The sequence below is a fragment of the Abramis brama genome (genome assembly GCF_963993115.1).
Source record: "Abramis brama genome assembly, chromosome: 22".
Lineage (NCBI taxonomy): Eukaryota > Metazoa > Chordata > Actinopteri > Cypriniformes > Leuciscidae > Abramis > Abramis brama.
The window spans coordinates 34,678,375-34,695,874 of NC_139984.1; the positions used below are offsets into that span (position 1 = coordinate 34,678,375).

The 17,500-nt window shown below is 43.7% G+C and overlaps 1 protein-coding gene across 1 annotated transcript in view; it reads right to left on the minus strand.

Moving 5' to 3' along the window:
- Positions 1-7,136: 7,136 nt before the first annotated feature.
- The window catches only part of LOC311072714 (neuromedin-K receptor), a 12,641-nt gene continuing 2,277 nt past the window's right edge, over positions 7,137-17,500 (minus strand). The window contains exons 2-5 of the mRNA XM_084097901.1: positions 15,386-15,574; positions 15,162-15,312; positions 8,990-9,186; positions 7,137-8,658 (exon numbers count right to left, since the gene is read on the minus strand). Coding sequence (XP_083954027.1) covers positions 8,373-8,658; positions 8,990-9,186; positions 15,162-15,312; positions 15,386-15,574 — 823 coding nt within the window. The 3' untranslated portion in view covers positions 7,137-8,372. The remainder of the gene's footprint in view (positions 8,659-8,989; positions 9,187-15,161; positions 15,313-15,385; positions 15,575-17,500) is intronic.

A 17,500-nucleotide genomic window follows, 5' to 3' on the forward strand; every position in this document is an offset into this window, starting at 1 on the left:
CCAAATATCAAACATTTCTTAAATCAAGATGCATTTACTAGATGAGTAAAATGACATAAGATATTAAGTCTAATAAAATAATAAATAAATATAAAATAAATAAAAATTAAGTGAGTTGATGCTTAAACAAGCAAAATGATCTGCCAATGGGGTCAGAAAAATAATGTTGTTTCTGTTTGAATTAAGATGATATTTCTGACCTCATTGGCAGATCATTTTGCTTGTTTTAAGCATCAACTCATTTAATTTTGATTAATTCCCCGGAAAACAAGACCAAGGGGGGGTGAAATGCTCATTTTCACTCAATCTCCTGTTAATCTTGAGTACCTATAGAGTAGTATTGCATCCTTCATATCTCCAAAAAGTCTTTAGTTTTATTATATTTATAAAAGAAAGATAGGCTGTACCGAGTCTTTCCGGAAAAAACCGAGCGGCTGGAGGCGGGCCGTGTGGGCGGAGCTAAAGCCGAGCTAACAACACACAGAGACATTTGAAGCAGTTTTACTCACCGCCCGGTTCCAACGCACGACCGCGAACCTTTATCATTGTGACGGCTCGATCCTTAAGCATTAGACGATCTGCAAATCCGTCGATCTGGGCTTTGTTTATAAAACAAGCATCGTCGAAATGCAGGGAACAAACAGTCTTGCACAACCTCCGTTGATGCTCTGAAAAAACAAACTCCATCCACTGGTCCCTTAACGCCGGGTTCTTTGGGAATCTGTGCAGGGTTGTCTTGCCCTGGCAACCAAAAACCCACTTCTTTGGTGATATTGACTTCCCTAAAGCCGAGCATAGCGCTTTGATGGGCGTACTGCTTTCGCTCTCTCGCTCTGGTCTACGGTTGCGCGCGCGCCCGCGTCCTTCCGGAGAAGTGCCCTTAGGACCCGTATAAGGAAATTCCGCTACATCTGACGTCACACATGCCCATACTCGAAAAAAACTTTCCGAAACTTGTGACAAACCGGAAGGAGCATTTTTGGAACAGAAATACTCCTTCAAACGTACAATTTAATTTTTGAAACTTTGTCCATGTTTAGCATGGGAATCCAACTCTTTAACAGTGTAAAAAACTCAGTATGCATGAAATAGCATTTCACCCCCCCTTTAATATCTTATGTCATTTTACTCATTTAGTAAATGCATCTTGATTTAAGAATTTTTAGATATTTGGACTAGAAACAGAACAAAAGTACTAAGAAAAGCTTTTCTTGCAGTGTGTGTGTGTTCATCACAGTATCTGACGAACACCTTCCATCAGTGTGCTGAAGGTGTGTGTAACGTCACACGTCACTCACTGTGTTTGTTTGAAAGTCCTGATGTTTACGTCTGTTTGTTCCTGTTTATATTCAAGATATCTGTGCAACAAGTGTGATGAATGACATGTTCAGTGCCACCGGTGCCCGTGTGTGTGTGTGTGTGTGTGTGTGTGTGAACATCATCTGACCCGCAAACCACTTCCATTTATAGTCACTGACTGTGTGTGAGAGAGTGTGTGTGTATAAAGACATTCTGTCTGTGTCTTTCACCATCACGAACAACTCTCTCACACACGTTTGACTAGCAGGAGAGTTAGATTAAAGTAGAATCACAGTAATTGACCAAAACAAGAGTTTTTTTCATGTTGAAACTGCTTAAAAAAAATTCTGTTGCTGTGTTAACAGCAATGACTGGTGTCACACACACACACACACACACACACACACACACACACTACTTACACAATGATTGTCACTGTCAGTAACTGTGAATTACAGCACATGACAAACAAAACTGTTATTAAAAACACAAAGATGACGATACACGCGGTAAAGCACAAGACTCACACAAAACACAAAACAGACACACACTAAATAAACTCGACCCGCAGCGCAAACGTTGCCTTTAGCCGGTCGCATGTGGAGAGAGAGAGAGTGAGAGAACGCATGTTGTGCTCAAAACTGTGACCATGAAGCCATCATCTGAAGACTGTGCCTGAAACATCACACGTTCAGTATGGCGTAACTCAAGGCTCAGTGCTGGGGCCGCTGCTGTTCACTCGGTACATGCTACCCTCACACACACACACACACACACACACACACACACGTTCAGTATGGTGTACCTCAAGGCTCAGTGCTGGGGCCGCTGCTGTTCACTCGGTACATGCTACCCTCACACACACACACACACACACACACACACACACACACACGTTCAGTATGGCATACCACAAGGCTCAGTGCTGGGGCCGCTGCTGTTCACTCGGTACATGCTACCCTCACACACACACACACACACACACGTTCAGTATGGCGTACCACAAGGCTCAGTGCTGGGGCCGCTGCTGTTCACTCGGTACATGCTACCCTCACACACACACACACACACACACACACACGTTCAGTATGGCGTACCACAAGGCTCAGTGCTGGGGCCGCTGCTGTTCACTCGGTACATGCTACCCTCACACACACACACACACACACGTTCAGTATGGCGTACCTCAAGGCTCAGTGCTGGGGCCGCTGCTGTTCACTCGGTACATGCTACCCTCACACACACACACACACACACACACACACGTTCAGTATGGCGTACCTCAAGGCTCAGTGCTGGGGCCGCTGCTGTTCACTCTGTACATGCTACCCTCACACACACACACACACACACACACACGTTCAGTATGGCGTACCTCAAGGCTCAGTGCTGGGGCCGCTGCTGTTCACTCGGTACATGCTACCCTCACACACACACACACACACACACACACACACGTTCAGTATGGCGTACCACAAGGTTCAGTGCTGTGGCCGCTGCTGTTCACTCGGTACATGCTACCCTCACACACACACACACACACACACACACACGTTCAGTATGGCGTACCACAAGGTTCAGTGCTGTGGCCGCTGCTGTTCACTCGGTACATGCTACCCTCACACACACACACACACACACATGTTCAGTATGGCGTACCACAAGGTTCAGTGCTGGGGCCGCTGCTGTTCACTCGGTACATGCTACCCTCACACACACACACACACACACATGTTCAGTATGGCGTACCACAAGGCTCAGTGCTGGGGCCGCTGCTGTTCACTCGGTACATGCTACCCTCACACACACACACACACACACATGTTCAGTATGGCGTACCACAAGGTTCAGTGCTGGGGCCGCTGCTGTTCACTCGGTACATGCTACCCTCACACACACACACACACACACATGTTCAGTATGGCGTACCACAAGGCTCAGTGCTGGGGCCGCTGCTGTTCACTCGGTACATGCTACCCTCACACACACACACACACACACACACACACGTTCAGTATGGCGTACCACAAGGCTCAGTGCTGGGGCCGCTGCTGTTCACTCGGTCCATGCTACCCTCACACACACACACACACACACACACACACGTTCAGTATGGCGTACCACAAGGCTCAGTGCTGGGGCCGCTGCTGTTCACTCGGTACATGCTACCCTCACACACACACACACACACACACACACACACACACACACGTTCAGTATGGCGTACCACAAGGCTCAGTGCTGGGGCCGCTGCTGTTCACTCGGTACATGCTACCCTTGGGAGATATCATTAGGAAGCCGTCAACTTTTTCACAGAGTCGTGTTTTTAAAGTTTACACAGAGATGATTACGGTATCGGTTTCAAAACTCATTTTCAAAAACTTGCACTTTGAAACCTGTCTTCAAAGTTTGTGTTCTCGAGCTCCAGACACTGTTGTGTGAATGAACGTCCAGAACGCATTAAAAGTTTCTGTTTTCTGTGAGAACGGTGTGTGTTAGCAGCCTCTAAGTTAATAACTAATGATCTCTGCGACGGAAGTGAATCAATCAAAACTAACTTTATCTGGACAATAACTTTATTCTAGAGCTGCTGTAAAGCCTAAACAATCTCTGTTCCTGTAATCTCCTATTTTTTATTTCTTTATTTTCAAGGATAACCCCTTGAGATGCACCATCTCATTTTCGAGGGGGTCCTTTACATTACAACGAAACCAGCATCAAAATGGAAAATCATAATTAAAGTAAATACAACACAAGACTATAACAAACATTTAAATATGGTAACATTCACATTCATATACACGCACACACTAACAATGCTCCCACAAACCTAATCCCTTCACTTTTAGCCCATACCATAATCAAAGAAAATCAGTGAGCCATCTGCGAACATGCAAATACAAAAACAAGGTATAAATTATCACTGTAAAGCTGCTGTGAAACTCTATATTGTTAAAGCGCTGTATAGATGAAGTTCAGACAGGACTACTTAGGCAAGTTACTTTGAGTTTATTAAAACACGTTATATTTGGTGGTACAGTATGGTTCTTTATGGGGGTTCTTGCTCCGTAATTAATTAACATACAGAGCTTTAGCATGAACCCCCGTGGAACCATCAGCTTCAGTGATATACAGACGATTAAAACACTTAGTAATGTCTTTAAAAAGCAAAACAGTGTTAACATGTAGACGTGGCAGTAAATCCCGATATGTCTTTACTGTAGCTTGGCTGTGTCTCTCAGCAGTGATGTCCGCTAGGACGTGAAAGCCTTGGTAATCTAAAACACAAGAAGACGAAAGCCAGAAGGTGCACGGTGATACGCTCTCTCGTATGGTTTGATACTTATAGTGGTTGTGAGCAGTTTGAATATGCTTTCCAAGCAGTAATGTCACGTATATCAGGGTTTGAAATGAACACCCGCCAAATGCGGGTAAAAATCAGCTGTCAATCTCTCGCCAATTTGGCGTGTTAACTAGATGTACCGCATGGTGGTACAAAATATGACCGCCGCTCAGGCCTGCACTGGCTTTCCACAAAAAGAAATGACGTGGAGCAATTTGGCTGTATTGCGTGTTTATGTATATACCTAAAAAAAGTAGAAGCATGTCTGTCTGTCTGTGTGTGTGTGTATGTGTTTGTGTATGTGTATGTCTGTGTGTGTCTGTACGTGTATGTATGCGTGCGTACATGTGTGTGCGCGAGTGTGTTTGTGTGTGTGTGTCTGTGCATGTGGATGTCAGTGTGTGTGCATGCTTGCGTTTGTTTGTATTCCTGCATGTGTGTGTGTGTGACAGTATCATCCTAAACCAGCAACCCTTCGCTCAACAGCACCATCTACAGGCCGATGAGTGTACAGTCACTAAATGTGCACATAAATGAATTTATTTTATACCCCCCCATGGATGAAATTCTACGAAACTTAGCATACCCCCAGAGGATGTCAAGTTAATCATACACATGAAATATGGTGCAGTTCTGAACATCTCAACTGAAGATAGGGGCGATTATAGCAGAATAATATTGCATTTTCATTTTTTATGGGAAGGGGCGCAAATCACAAATGAGTGATTATGGGCTAGGTTGATGTGGGCCCTTAAGACCAACATACCATAAAAATTTCTTCATCCTCGGTGCCACGGTTCAGGTAGTTATTTAGGAAAAACTGCATTTTTTGGGTTTGGGGGGGCCCAGCGCGGGGGGGGAGTGGCCCCCGGGGACCAAACTAAATTTTTCCGTAAAAGTCTAGTGGGGCTACATGCCCACCAAATTTCATGTTCCCCGGTGTTTCGGTGTCCCTGGTATCGGTGACGAAAAATTCAGTAGATGACAAAAAAAAAAAAAAAAAAAAACTTTGACAATCCCTTTAAGACCGCTTTCGCTAGCTATGCTAGCGGCGGTCATAATTATAATGTTTACTCGCTTTGCTGGGGAGTTTGTGTAAGACAAATCAGTGCAGATTTAGCGCAAATACTCGAGTGTCATCATGATATATTAAATACAGTGTATTGTGCAGAATCTGCTCATATCTGCTTACTTGAACACACACGTCACTACACAACAAATAACGGGGCGCTTGTTCATTTATATTGAAGCAATAGCGAAGATTAAAAAGCATTTGGTGAACAGAAAACACATTGTTATTTTCCAACATCCTACATGTTTTTTCTGATGTTCTCTGTACTGTATTAATCTGTACGACGAAAACACATATTTGGTGAAAAGGATGAAAGAGGAAGAGAGGAGATGCTGGATGACAGGATTTAGTTTCAATAAGAAATTAATGTATTAAATCCAAATTTTATTTTATATACAGACCCTTTCCAAAAAATTAGAATATCATGGAAAAGTTTATTTCCATAATTCCATTCAAAACGTTAAACTTCCATAGATTATAGATTCAGGGCCCACAACTTAAACGATTTTAAGTATTTAGTTGTTTATTTGTACATAATTTGGGCTTCCAGCTCATAAAACCCACGAAAACAGGATTTCAAAAAATTAGAATATTACATGAAATCACACAGTAATTACACAGTGATACCATGGTCATTGAACCAGGTTTTGGTTCTTTTGGCAGTGTGAGCGGGTGCAAATCCTGGAAAATGAAGGAAGCATGAAGTGCTCTGAACATGTCCTGGTAGACGGCTGCGCTGACTCTGGATTTAATAAAGCACCGTGGACCAAAGTCCTCTTTTCTGATCTCATTTGGAAACCAAGGTCCCAGAGTCTGGAGGAAGAATGGAGAGGCACACAATCCAAGATGCTTGAAGTCCAGTGTGAAGTTTCCACAGTCTGTGTTGGTTTGGGGAGCCATGTCATCGGCTGGTGTTGGTCCACTGTGCTGTCCACTCAACGCAGCCATCTACCAGGACATTTCCAGAGCACTTCATGCTTCCTTCAGCAGACAAGCTTTATGGAGATGCTGACTTCATTTTCCAGCAGGATTTGCACCCGCTCACACTGCCAAAAGAACCAAAACCTGGTTCAATGACCATGGTATCACTGTGTAATTACTGTGTGATTTCATGTAATATTCTAATTTTTTGAAATCCTGTTTTCGTGGGTTTTATGAGCCGGAAGCCCAAATTATGTACAAATAAACAACGAAATACTTGAAAAGTTGTGGGCCCTGAATCTATAATCTATGGAAGTTTAACGTTTTGAATGGAATTATGGAAATAAATAAACTTTTCCATGATATTCTAATTCTTTGGAAAGGGTCTGTATAGGGTAGTAGGAGTAGGCCTACTATGATATTAGACTACATACTATTGTAGTCTAATATTGGCTGAGCTGTGACATTTTATTCTTTGTTGTCTGCTTTTAAATATTTTTTGGAATAGTTTTGTATTTTATGTTATTTCTTATACCTGTACAGCACTTTGGGGCAGTAGTGTCTACTTGTAAATGTGCTTTATAAATAAACTTTGACCTTGAGCTTGACATAGCCTATAATAAAAGATAACGATTTTCAAACCTGAACCTAACATATTTTTATTCCAGATCAACAGTCTGTCATTAGTCTTTAGTCTGCCACAAAAAACAACAACATTAAAATCATGAACTGAAATGTCATTGTGAAAAAAACAAAACAATGACTGTTGTAACAGTGCGTAAATCAGACCTTTCAGGCTATAGCCTAAAATTATTAATACAACTGTCGGTCATTAAATAAGAAAACTAAATAACTGTGTAGATGATTTGCTTTGTGTGACCCGACCTCAGACATTAGGCCGAAGTATTTTTTTGCACACAGTGCCGAGACCAATCACTCCTTTATGACTGGCTGGCAGAGACGTTTTTGCTTTTTAGCGGCGTGTTGGGGTTCCGGTACACCAGCCATGTCAACGAAACAAATGAATGAAAATTAGCTTATCAATGCATTTCTAAATTCGCGCCTACAGTATCTTTGTAGAACTTCAAAAAAAGAAACAAAAAAGATGCTGCAGCCAATGAGCAGCTGGCGGGGGCTGGACAGTTTTTAATGTTTTATCAGACAATAACTACTCCAGATTTTGCTTTAGTATAATTTTCGGGATAATTAGGGCCGGATTCGGGACAACAGCTTAGATTTCGGGACTGTCCCGAATTTTTCGGGACGTCTGGTCACCCTAGCTGTGACGTAGTTAATCTGGTTCAAACCCTCCTCCCGGTCTAATAAGAGAATGGTAGTGGTTGGAGTGATTTGGCAGCTGATAACAGCACTATGCCTGAACTAATGTGACAACTCTCCGCCAACAGACCAGAGTGTGTGTCCTCAGAACACAAGTATTCGATTTCATATGTGTAGTGACTTTTGTGTATATATACTGTATTTGAACTGAAAGAGTACAAATAGCTTGTCAAACTGAAGCAGGTGGACTGAGACTGACACACTGCAAAACATGCTTTTCTTACTTAGTATTTTTGTCGTGTTTCCAGTCCAAAGCAAAATTATCTGCCAATGGGGTAAGAAAAATAATGTTAATTCAGAAACAAGATTATTTTTCTTATATGGACTGGAAACAAGTCAAAAATATTAAGTAAGAAAAGCATTTTTTGTAGAAGGTGAATGTCCTGCTGATTCTGCATCTTAGTGTTCAGCGAGCGACTCTGATCCGCGTTCCGTCTCAGCGGTGCCCGAGGGGTTTCCATGGAGACCACCGTTGAGTGACGGCCGGGAGGAGGCCCGTGATTGGCTGGTGCTGGAGCTCTTGCGTCTGGCGGGATTAGCGTTAGCATCGGACTCCACGCGCGTGACCGTGTACAGGCTGCTCTGGGTCGGCTGGAACCGGGTCATCTGGAGTTCCAGTCTGTCAGAGTCCGACTCGTGAATGAAGGGACACCAGCGAAACACACGCTTGAATCCGGCTCGGAACCTGTGGCAGAAACAGAACCAAAACGCTTTTTTTACTCACTTAATTTTGATTACTTCTCCCGGAAAACAGGACATAATATCTTATGTCATTTTACTCATCTAGTAAATGCATCTTGATTTAAGAATTTGTAGATATTTGGACTGGAAACAAGACAGAAACACTGAGTAAGAAAAGCATTTTTTACGTGCAATATCCTAGTAATATGCATGCTAATAAGCAACTTGTTAATAGTGAGAGTGTTAAAGACACTTTAGTTCTCTAGAAAAGTGAACTCAACAGGTCTTCAACAGGTTGTTAGTCGTGTGTGTGTGTGTGTGTGTGAGATATACACCTGCTGTTGAGGCAGCAGTAGATGATGGGGTTGTACATGGAGCAGCTGACCGAGAGCCACAGCACCGACAGATAAACCTGCTGGATCGACTGCATTCTCATCAGCTTACGGTTGAAGCTCGTCACGATGAAATACACATGATATGGGAGCCAACAGATGGCAAATGTCACCACCACGATCAACATCATCTTCACAACCTACACACAACAATACAACAACCTTGGTCATAAGATGGAGAAAACACTTACACATGCTTGAAAAAAAAATAGCTTAGAAAAACTGGTTCATTTACAGTAAAGTCTACTAACAAGGCATCTACATTAAAATTTAATTACAACTAATTCATAGTCAAAAACAGAGTCCACACCACAACTCAGTGTATGTTTACACGACAACGATATGCTTAAAACAGAGAAGTGTTTCCCACATACAGGCGACACCATTGTCAAAACGATCCACATTCACACGGATCTGCGAGAATGACTAAAAAGGCTGTATTCTGCTGCCAGGCCATTAGATGGCGATGAAACGCTAGTTACGTATGTAACTGTGGTCAAGACATCCGCCAAGGAAACTCCCCGTAAAGCGGCCCAAGACGAAGACACGGCCCTAGTGGAGTGACAAGTAACACCCACTGGTAAGGGTTGATGAGATTTATTATCCGCCAACTTTATTGTCTCGACAATCCAGCGTGATAGTCTCTGTTTGGACAAAGGTGCACCCTTGCGTACCTCACCATAACAGACAAATAACTGATCCGTCTGTCTGAAAGAAGCAGTAGACTGAACATAGCACTTTAAAGCTTGTACAGGACACAGAAGATGAGACCTCCCCCATCTGTATCTGAGGGATTATGAGGCGGCTGAAAAACAGCCAGATGAAAAGAATGATTCACAAATTGTGGTAACAAAACTTTAGGGAAAAGGCTGGATTAGGCTGAAGAATGACCCCAGAATCCACTGGTAACCAGCGTAAACACAATTCACTCACGGAAAAGGCATGAAGTTCACCAACACGTTTAGTGGAAGCAACGGCCAACAAAAAAGACACTTTTAAGGACAACCACTTTATATCTCTGCAACAGCCAACGGCTCAAATGGTGGTGTACAAAGGGACTCCAGAACAAGCTGTAAGTCCCACACAGGAAAAGGAGTAGAACGAACGGTCTTTAAACGCCTTTCTCCCTTCAGAAATCTACAAACAAAGTTATGAGACCAAAGGGAAGCACCAGCAACCGGGTCATGATCAGCAGATATGGCAGCAACATAAACTTTTAGAGTGGAGGCCGCCCTGTTGTCATCTAATAGATGCTACAAGAAACTCAGTACTGTCGGCACAGTACAGTGAACTGGGTCAATTCCTTGATCCCCGCACCAAGAAGAAAATATCCTCCAACGAGCAGCATAAAGCTGTCGTGTCGAAGGAGCCCTAGCGTTGCCGATACTGTTCACTACTGCTGGTTCACAATCCATTAACTGTGATCTGGACCCAAGGGCCAAACCCAGAGCTGAAGACGAGTTGGATCTGGGTGCCAAACACGGCCGTGCATCTGAGAGAGAAGGTCCCGTCTGATGGGAAGCTGCCATGGTTCACTTTGTAACAGACTTAGAAGGAGAGGAAACCATTGCCTGGCTGGTCATCGAGGTGCCACTAAAAGTACCCTGTGCTTGTATAGGAATATATGATGTAATGTTTCCCACAGAAGTGGAAATGGAGGGAACACATACAACAGGCAACTCGGCCACACGTCGGCTAATGCATCCTGTCCCAATGGACTGGACGCCTCGGCTCTCGCGAACCACCAGCGGCAATAAGTGGTCATTTCCGATGCAAACAGGTCGACCTCTGCCTTGCCAAACCGTTGCCAAATCAACTGTACTACATCAGTCAGGGCCTCCTTCAGATGTTGAGCGCCTAAACATGATGGGCATCGATCGTGTCCGTCGTCGGGAAGAAGTGTATTCGGACACAATTTGCAACTTGAAACGGATCTGAGAGAGCTATGATCCATGACTCCGTCAATAACACGTCCTCGGTTATCACCGTAAGCATTTAAAACTGTAATAACACCCACTCAGCAGTTAAAAAAATCTTCGGAACCAAAAATTCTATAACATGAAACGCTCTCACGAGTAAAGTCAAGTCTGCCTTCGGACAGAACTGCATGGCATTCAATAACTAGCACAACAGCGGGTGTGCAATGAATCTAAGATATGATAATCCAAGATATCCGTCCTGATGATAGTGTAGAGTGCGCTGTCACAGCTTGGGAGGGCGAATCCTCGCAACTCGGGAAGGCTGCACGGGACAGCGTGAAAACAAACGACCTAGCAGAAGCGAGAAAGCGAAAGAGGCTGGCCACCGAGTTCCAGTGGTTTATTTCCCTGCGTCTCGGTCTGCGTCATGACTTGACTTTGTTGTTATACTCTTCTCGATCTATCTAGCTGGCGCAGCGATTATCCACTAGTGCTTTGCACTGCCTCTGGCGGTCAGTAGGAATGAAACAGATCACTGTAGACTGAACACGTATTACGCATGTGCATGATGTCATTGTCTTCAGAGATTCACGTTTTTGTTTTTTTACACGGAGACCATTTTCAAAAACTTGCACTTTCAGGCGCCCAAAACGCCATTGTCGGGTAAAGAATGAATGGCCAAAACGCATAAAAAGTTTTACGATTTTAGTTGAAAACGGTGTGGTGTAAACAGCCCCTATAACGACACAAAGGAACAATATCTTTGCAATCACTTTCAGAATTTTTTTTTCCAGCTGATGAATGATAAAAACATTGACAGCCAATCAGAATCCATCCTGCTTTAAAGCGCTCAAGCATTTAAAGCGACAGACGGTAGAACTGCAGCAAACGTTATTGTCCGCTGATATAGTTATCGTTCTCGGGGTGAACGGGCCTTGAGTATATTAAATTAATTATCCACAATTCGTTTTGTGATTCCAGAAGTTATAGATTTACATTTACATTTACATTTATTCATTTAGCTGACGCTTTTATCCAAAGCGACTTACAATTGCTATACATGTCAGAGGTCGCACGCCTCTGGAGCAACTAGGGGTTAAGTGTCTTGCTCAGGTACCACCCTAGATGCACTTTTATGATGACAGATGCACTTTAATGACGGATAGATGCACTTTTATGATGGATAGATGCACTTTTATGATGGACAGATGCACTTTAATGACGGATAGATGCACTTTTATGATGGATAGATGCACTTTTATGATGACAGATGCACTTTTATGATGGACAGATGCACTTTAATGACGGATAGATGCACTTTTATGATGGATAGATGCACTTTTATGATGGACAGATGCACTTTTATGATGGACAGATGCACTTTAATGACGAATAGATGCACTTAGATGCACTTTTATGATGGACAGATGCACTTTTATGATGACAGATGCACTTTTATGATGGACAGATGCACTTTTATGATGGACAGATGCACTTTTATGATGGACAGATGCACTTTTATGATGACAGATGCACTTTTATGATGGACAGATGCACTTTTATGATGGACAGATGCACTTTAATGACGCATAGATGCACTTATGACGGATAGATGCACTTTTATGACGGATAGATGCACTTAGATGCACTTTTATGATGGATAGATGCACTTTTATGATGGACAGATGCACTTATGACGGATAGATGCACTTTTATGACGGATAGATGCACTTTTATGACGGACAGATGCACTTTTATGATGGACAGATGCACTTTTATGATGGATAGATGCACTTTTATGACGGATAGATGCACTTTTATGATGGACAGATGCACTTTTATGACGGACAGATGCACTTTAATGACGGATAGATGCACTTTTATGATGGACAGATGCACTTTTATGATGGACAGATGCACTTTTATGATGGACAGATGCACTTTAATGACGGATAGATGCACTTATGACGGATAGATGCACTTTTATGATGGACAGATGCACTTTTATGACGGATAGATGCACTTTTATGACGGATAGATGCACTTTTATGACGGATAGATGCACTTTTATGACGGATAGATGCACTTTTATGACGGACAGATGCACTTTTATGACGGACAGATGCACTTTTATGATGGACAGATGCACTTTAATGACGGATAGATGCACTTTTATGATGGATAGATGCACTTTTATGATGGACAGATGCACTTTTATGATGGACAGATGCACTTTAATGACGGATAGATGCACTTATGACGGATAGATGCACTTTTATGATGGATAGATGCACTTTTATGATGGACAGATGCACTTATGACGGATAGATGCACTTTTATGACGGACAGATGCACTTTTATGATGACAGATGCACTTTTATGATGGACAGATGCACTTTTATGATGACAGATGCACTTTTATGATGGACAGATGCACTTTTATGATGGACAGATGCACTTTTATGATGGACAGATGCACTTTAATGACGGATAGATGCACTTATGATGGACAGATGCACTTTTATGATGGACAGATGCACTTTTATGATGGACAGATGCACTTTAATGACGGATAGATGCACTTATGACGGATAGATGCACTTTTATGATGGACAGATGCACTTTTATGATGGACAGATGCACTTTAATGACGGATAGATGCACTTATGACGGATAGATGCACTTTTATGATGGACAGATGCACTTTTATGATGGACAGATGCACTTTTATGATGGACAGATGCACTTTTATGATGGACAGATGCACTTTAATGACGCATAGATGCACTTATGATGGATAGATGCACTTTTATGATGGACAGATGCACTTTTATGATGGACAGATGCACTTTTATGATGGATAGATGCACTTTTATGATGGACAGATGCACTTTTATGACGGATAGATGCACTTTTATGACGGACAGATGCACTTTTATGACGGACAGATGCACTTTTATGACGGACAGATGCACTTTTATGATGGACAGATGCACTTTTATGACGGATAGATGCACTTTTATGATGGACAGATGCACTTTTATGATGGACAGATGCACTTTTATGATGGATAGATGCACTTTTATGATGGACAGATGCACTTATGACGGACAGATGCACTTTGATGATGGACAGATGCACTTATGACGGATAGATGCACTTTTATGACGGATAGATGCACTTTTATGACGGACAGATGCACTTTTATGATGGATAGATGCACTTTTATGACGGATAGATGCACTTTTATGATGGATAGATGCACTTTTATGATGGATAGATGCACTTTTATGACGGATAGATGCACTTTTATGACGGACAGATGCACTTTTATGATGGACAGATGCACTTTTATGATGGATAGATGCACTTTTATGACGGATAGATGCACTTTTATGATGGATAGATGCACTTTTATGACGGATAGATGCACTTTTATGATGGATAGATGCACTTTTATGATGGACAGATGCACTTTTATGATGGATAGATGCACTTTTATGACGGATAGATGGATAGATGCACTTTTATGACGGACAGATGCACTTTTATGACGGACAGATGCACTTTTATGATGGATAGATGCACTTTTATGACGGACGGATGCACTTTTATCATGGATAGATAGATGCACTTTTATGATGGATAGATGCACTTTTATGACGGATAGATGCACTTTTATGATGGACAGATGCACTTTTATGATGGACAGATGCACTTTTATGACGGACAGATTCACTTTTATGACGGACAGATGCACTTTTATGACGGACAGATTCACTTTTATGACGGACAGATGCACTTTTATGACGGATAGATGAACTTTGATGGACTTCAAAACAGAAACAGCCATTCACTGCCATTATAAAGCTTGGAAGAGCCAGGACATTTTTTTATATAACTCTGATTGTATTCGTCTGAAAGAAGAATGTCATATACACCTTGGATGACTTGAGGGTGAGTAAATCATGGGCTAATTTTCATTTTTGGGTGAACTATCTCTTTAATTGCCTGCTTGTGAGGCCCTTTGGTGGAGAAGGACCGATCTAAATGAACATGTGTCTCAGTGTCTGCATGTAGATGATTAGTCAAGTCAAGTCACCTTCATTTATATAGCGCTTTTAACAATATAGATTATTTCAAAGCAGCTTTACAGTGATAATATGAAATGAATGGGACAGAGATTGATGAGAGACCTTTCTCTTGGCCTGCAGATGATCCTGGGAGTTTCCCGAGGAGTGTCCGGGGAATCCTCCGGCCCACAGCGTGACTCCGATCCTGGTGTAGACGACGGCCATGAGCGCCAGAGGCAGGAGATACACCAGCGCCGCCACTATCAGGTGATATCTGTCAACACACACACACTCATGAAGCGCTGGCCGAGAGAAGCAGCGTCACACACACTCGCGGGTGCGCTCACATGAAGGCGTCGTCGTCGCGCCGCGGCCAGGACACGTAGCAGACCGTCCGGTGCGGCTGCACTTCCGTCACGGAGTAAAAGCAGAGCGGGAACGCCAGACACCCGGCCAGCATCCACACACACACGATCACGGCTCTGGTGGCCGTCGCCGAGAGGCGGGGCTTCATCGGGTGGATGATCGCCATGTACCTGACCAGACAGGAAGTGACACAGGAAGTGACCCGTTTACATAAGAGTCACCTGTACATACGATCAAGTTCAAGCTGCATCCGAAATCACATACTCTCTTGAGTAGACACTTATTTTGAATAAGTACTGCTAAAAAAGTATGTTCTATATCAGGGGTGCCCAACCCTGCTCCTGCCGATCGACTGTCCTGCACAGCTCATCTCCATTTTCAAGCGATCCTGAAGACGTTAACTGGTTGCTTCAGGTGTGTTTGATTAGGGTTGGAGATAAACTGCAGGACAGTCGATCGGCAGGAGCAGGGTTGGGCACCCCTGATCTATATAGTATGAATGTAATCCGGATGCACTGCAAAACATGCTTTTCAAAAATAATGTTAATTCAAACAGAAACAAGATTATTTTTCTAACCCCATTTGCAGATCATTTAGCTTGTTTTAAGCATCAACTCACTTCATTTTTGGTGTGATGGGTAGGTTTAGGGGTCGGGTTAATGTGTGTGTGTGTGTGTGTGTGTGTGTGTCTCACCTGTCTAAGGCGATGGCACTCATCGAGTACACACTGGCGAACACTGCGGTGTGTGTGTGTGTGTGTGTGTGTGTGTGTGTCACCTGTCTAAGGCGATGGCACTCATCGAGTACACACTGGCTAACACTGCGGTGTGTGTGTGTGTGTGTGTGTGTGTCTCACCTGTCTAAGGCGATGGCACTCATCGAGTACACACTGGCGAACACTGCGGTGTGTGTGTGTGTGTGTGTGTGTGTGTCTCACCTGTCTAAGGCGATGGCACTCATCGAGTACACACTGGCGAACACTGCGGTGTGTGTGTGTGTGTGTGTGTGTGTGTGTCACCTGTCTAAGGCGATGGCACTCATCGAGTACACACTGGCGAACACTGCGGTGTGTGTGTGTGTGTGTGTGTGTGTGTCTCACCTGTCTAAGGCGATGGCACTCATCGAGTACACACTGGCGAACACTGCGGTGTGTGTGTGTGTGTGTGTGTGTCTCACCTGTCTAAGGCGATGGCACTCATCGAGTACACACTGGCGAACACTGCGGTGTGTGTGTGTGTGTGTGTGTGTGTGTCACCTGTCTAAGGCGATGGCACTCATCGAGTACACACTGGCGAACACTGCGGTGTGTGTGTGTGTGTGTGTGTGTGTCTCACCTGTCTAAGGCGATGGCACTCATCGAGTACACACTGGCGAACACTGCGGTGTGTGTGTGTGTGTGTGTGTGTGTCTCACCTGTCTAAGGCGATGGCACTCATCGAGTACACACTGGCGAACACTGCGGTGTGTGTGTGTGTGTGTCTCACCTGTCTAAGGCGATGGCATTCATCGAGTACACACTGGCGAACACTGCAGTGTGTGTGTGTGTGTGTGTGTGTGTGTGTGTCTCACCTGTCTAAGGCGATGGCATTCATCGAGTACACACTGGCGAACACTGCGGTGTGTGTGTGTGTGTGTGTGTGTGTGTGTGTGTGTGTGTCTCACCTGTCTAAGGCGATGGCATTCATCGAGTACACACTGGCGAACACTGCGGTGTGTGTGTGTGTGTGTGTGTGTGTCACCTGTCTAAGGCGATGGCATTCATCGAGTACACACTGGCGAACACTGCAGTGTGTGTGTGTGTGTGTGTGTGTGTGTGTCTCACCTGTCTAAGGCGATGGCATTCATCGAGTACACACTGGCGAACACTGCAGTGTGTGTGTGTGTGTGTGTGTGTGTGTGTCTCACCTGTCTAAGGCGATGGCATTCATCGAGTACACACTGGCGAACACTGCAGTGTGTGTGTGTGTGTGTGTGTGTGTGTGTGTGTCTCACCTGTCTAAGGCGATGGCATTCATCGAGTACACACTGGCGAACACTGTGGTGTGTGTGTGTGTGTGTGTCTCACCTGTCTAAGGCGATGGCACTCATCGAGTACA